Source organism: Taurulus bubalis, assembly GCF_910589615.1.
Source record: "Taurulus bubalis genome assembly, chromosome: 15".
In the NCBI taxonomy this organism is placed as follows: Eukaryota; Metazoa; Chordata; class Actinopteri; order Perciformes; family Cottidae; genus Taurulus; species Taurulus bubalis.
In genome coordinates, this window is record NC_136603.1 from 8,549,466 (window position 1) to 8,551,165 (window position 1,700).

Here is a 1,700-nt window from a genome sequence, read left to right on the forward strand (position 1 = left end):
TGTGCATCCCACAAATCTCCATCAACTGCAAGATGCTATTCTATCAATATGGGCCAACATTTCTAAAGAATGCTTTCAGCACCTTGTTGAATCAATGCCACGTAGAATTAAGGCAGTTCTGAAGGCGAACGGGGGCCAAACACAGTATTAGTATGGTGTTCCTAATAATCCTTTAGGTGAGTGTATATCATTTTTCTTTGACACATTAAATGCAATTGTCGAACGCATTAGCTTCTGCTATATGATGTGTATACAATACAATATAACATCTGTTGCATTACTTCCTTTGATCAAACTAAAAATATAATACACACATTAGAGTTGAAATTGAATACAAACAGTCATTTTCTTTCAACATACATTAAACCTAAAATTCTGGTTCGTATCTTTGTCAGTTTAAATCCATATATAAGAGGATTCATTACAGGAGGAATAAGCAGGAATTCTATTGCGATGAAGTTTTGAATGCTCTGAGGTAAATCTGTGGAGCCAAATCGCATATACATCAAATCAAAAAGTATTACAACAAGGAATGTGACTAAAGAGACTAAATGAGGCACACAGGTCTGTATAAACTTTGCCCTGTCATCTTTGGATCTCACACAAGTTCTAATCATATGCATATAAGTCCACATTGTGAATAACCCATGAGACACATAAATGATAATTGTTGCATATGAGAGAATATTACTTGCAACAGTGTCAGTGTCAGGGCAAGTGAGTTGGACAATTATCCAGTTCACACAAAAGAGTTTCGGAATATTTGAACCACATAACTTTAGTGTAGATGTCAGAATAATACTGATGGAAAACATGCAGAGAGGTGTTAGCCAGGAGAAACAAATGAGCTGAGAAAGCCTCCTCTTTGTCATGACAGAGCTGTAGTGAAGTGGTCGACATATAGCCAGATACCTGTCGTAGGCCATTACTGCTAGAATGGATAATTCACAGCACACAAATGAATACAGGACAAAAGCCTGTACAAGGCATCCGTCATATGAGATCTGATGAGTGGAAGAAAACAGATCGAAGAGCAGTTTTGGGTAGAAACCTGTGGTCCCATAAAGTCCATTAAAGCAAAAACTGCACAAAAGGATGTACATGGGTTCATGTAGGTTTTGATCTAAGATAATGATCATGATGATAGAGATATTGAAAAACAAAATCATGCAGTAATACAGTAAAGTAAGTGAAAAGATAGCAATTCTGTAATTCACTGTTTCATTTATCCCGGAGAGAATGAAAATGTTTACAACAGAAACATTATCCATGATATCATCACAAATTATCCCAGTTTTGAAATATAGATTTTACCTGTCCAGTGTCACAACATACATGAAGTGGTTACAGAGCAAGGCGTTAAGCAGTAAGATGCCGTGCGCTCTGACTTTGGTCTCCCTCCACACCACTTATTAATAACAGCTTTGACTATGACAACTCCACATGTGGGAATTCAAACTTTGATCACTGGTCCAGGAACACTTGAGGATTAGTGATTCAAACAACAAGTGGACTAATTTCTCCAACAGGAAGAAAAAAAAAAAAAACTGCAGTTACTTTACAAATGCAAATTATGTATCACATCAAATCCGCCTTCGGATGGATGATAATACATTGCAACCATTCATCATTTTCATTATTATATTAGAATAGATTTCATGATATATTAATAATAAGTAATGTATTATTTGATTGAAATG

The 1,700-nt window shown here is 35.8% G+C and overlaps 1 protein-coding gene across 1 annotated transcript; it reads right to left on the reverse strand.

Annotated features, from left to right (window-relative positions):
* Positions 1-341: 341 nt before the first annotated feature.
* Positions 342-1,271, reverse strand: LOC306747614 (olfactory receptor 2C3-like; the record flags this gene model as incomplete). The annotated part of the gene is made up of 1 exon (XM_079230681.1): positions 342-1,271. One exon carries the CDS (start codon positions 1,269-1,271, stop codon positions 342-344), a length of 930 nt encoding a protein of 309 aa, XP_079086807.1.
* Between the last annotated feature and the right edge of the window lie 429 nt (positions 1,272-1,700).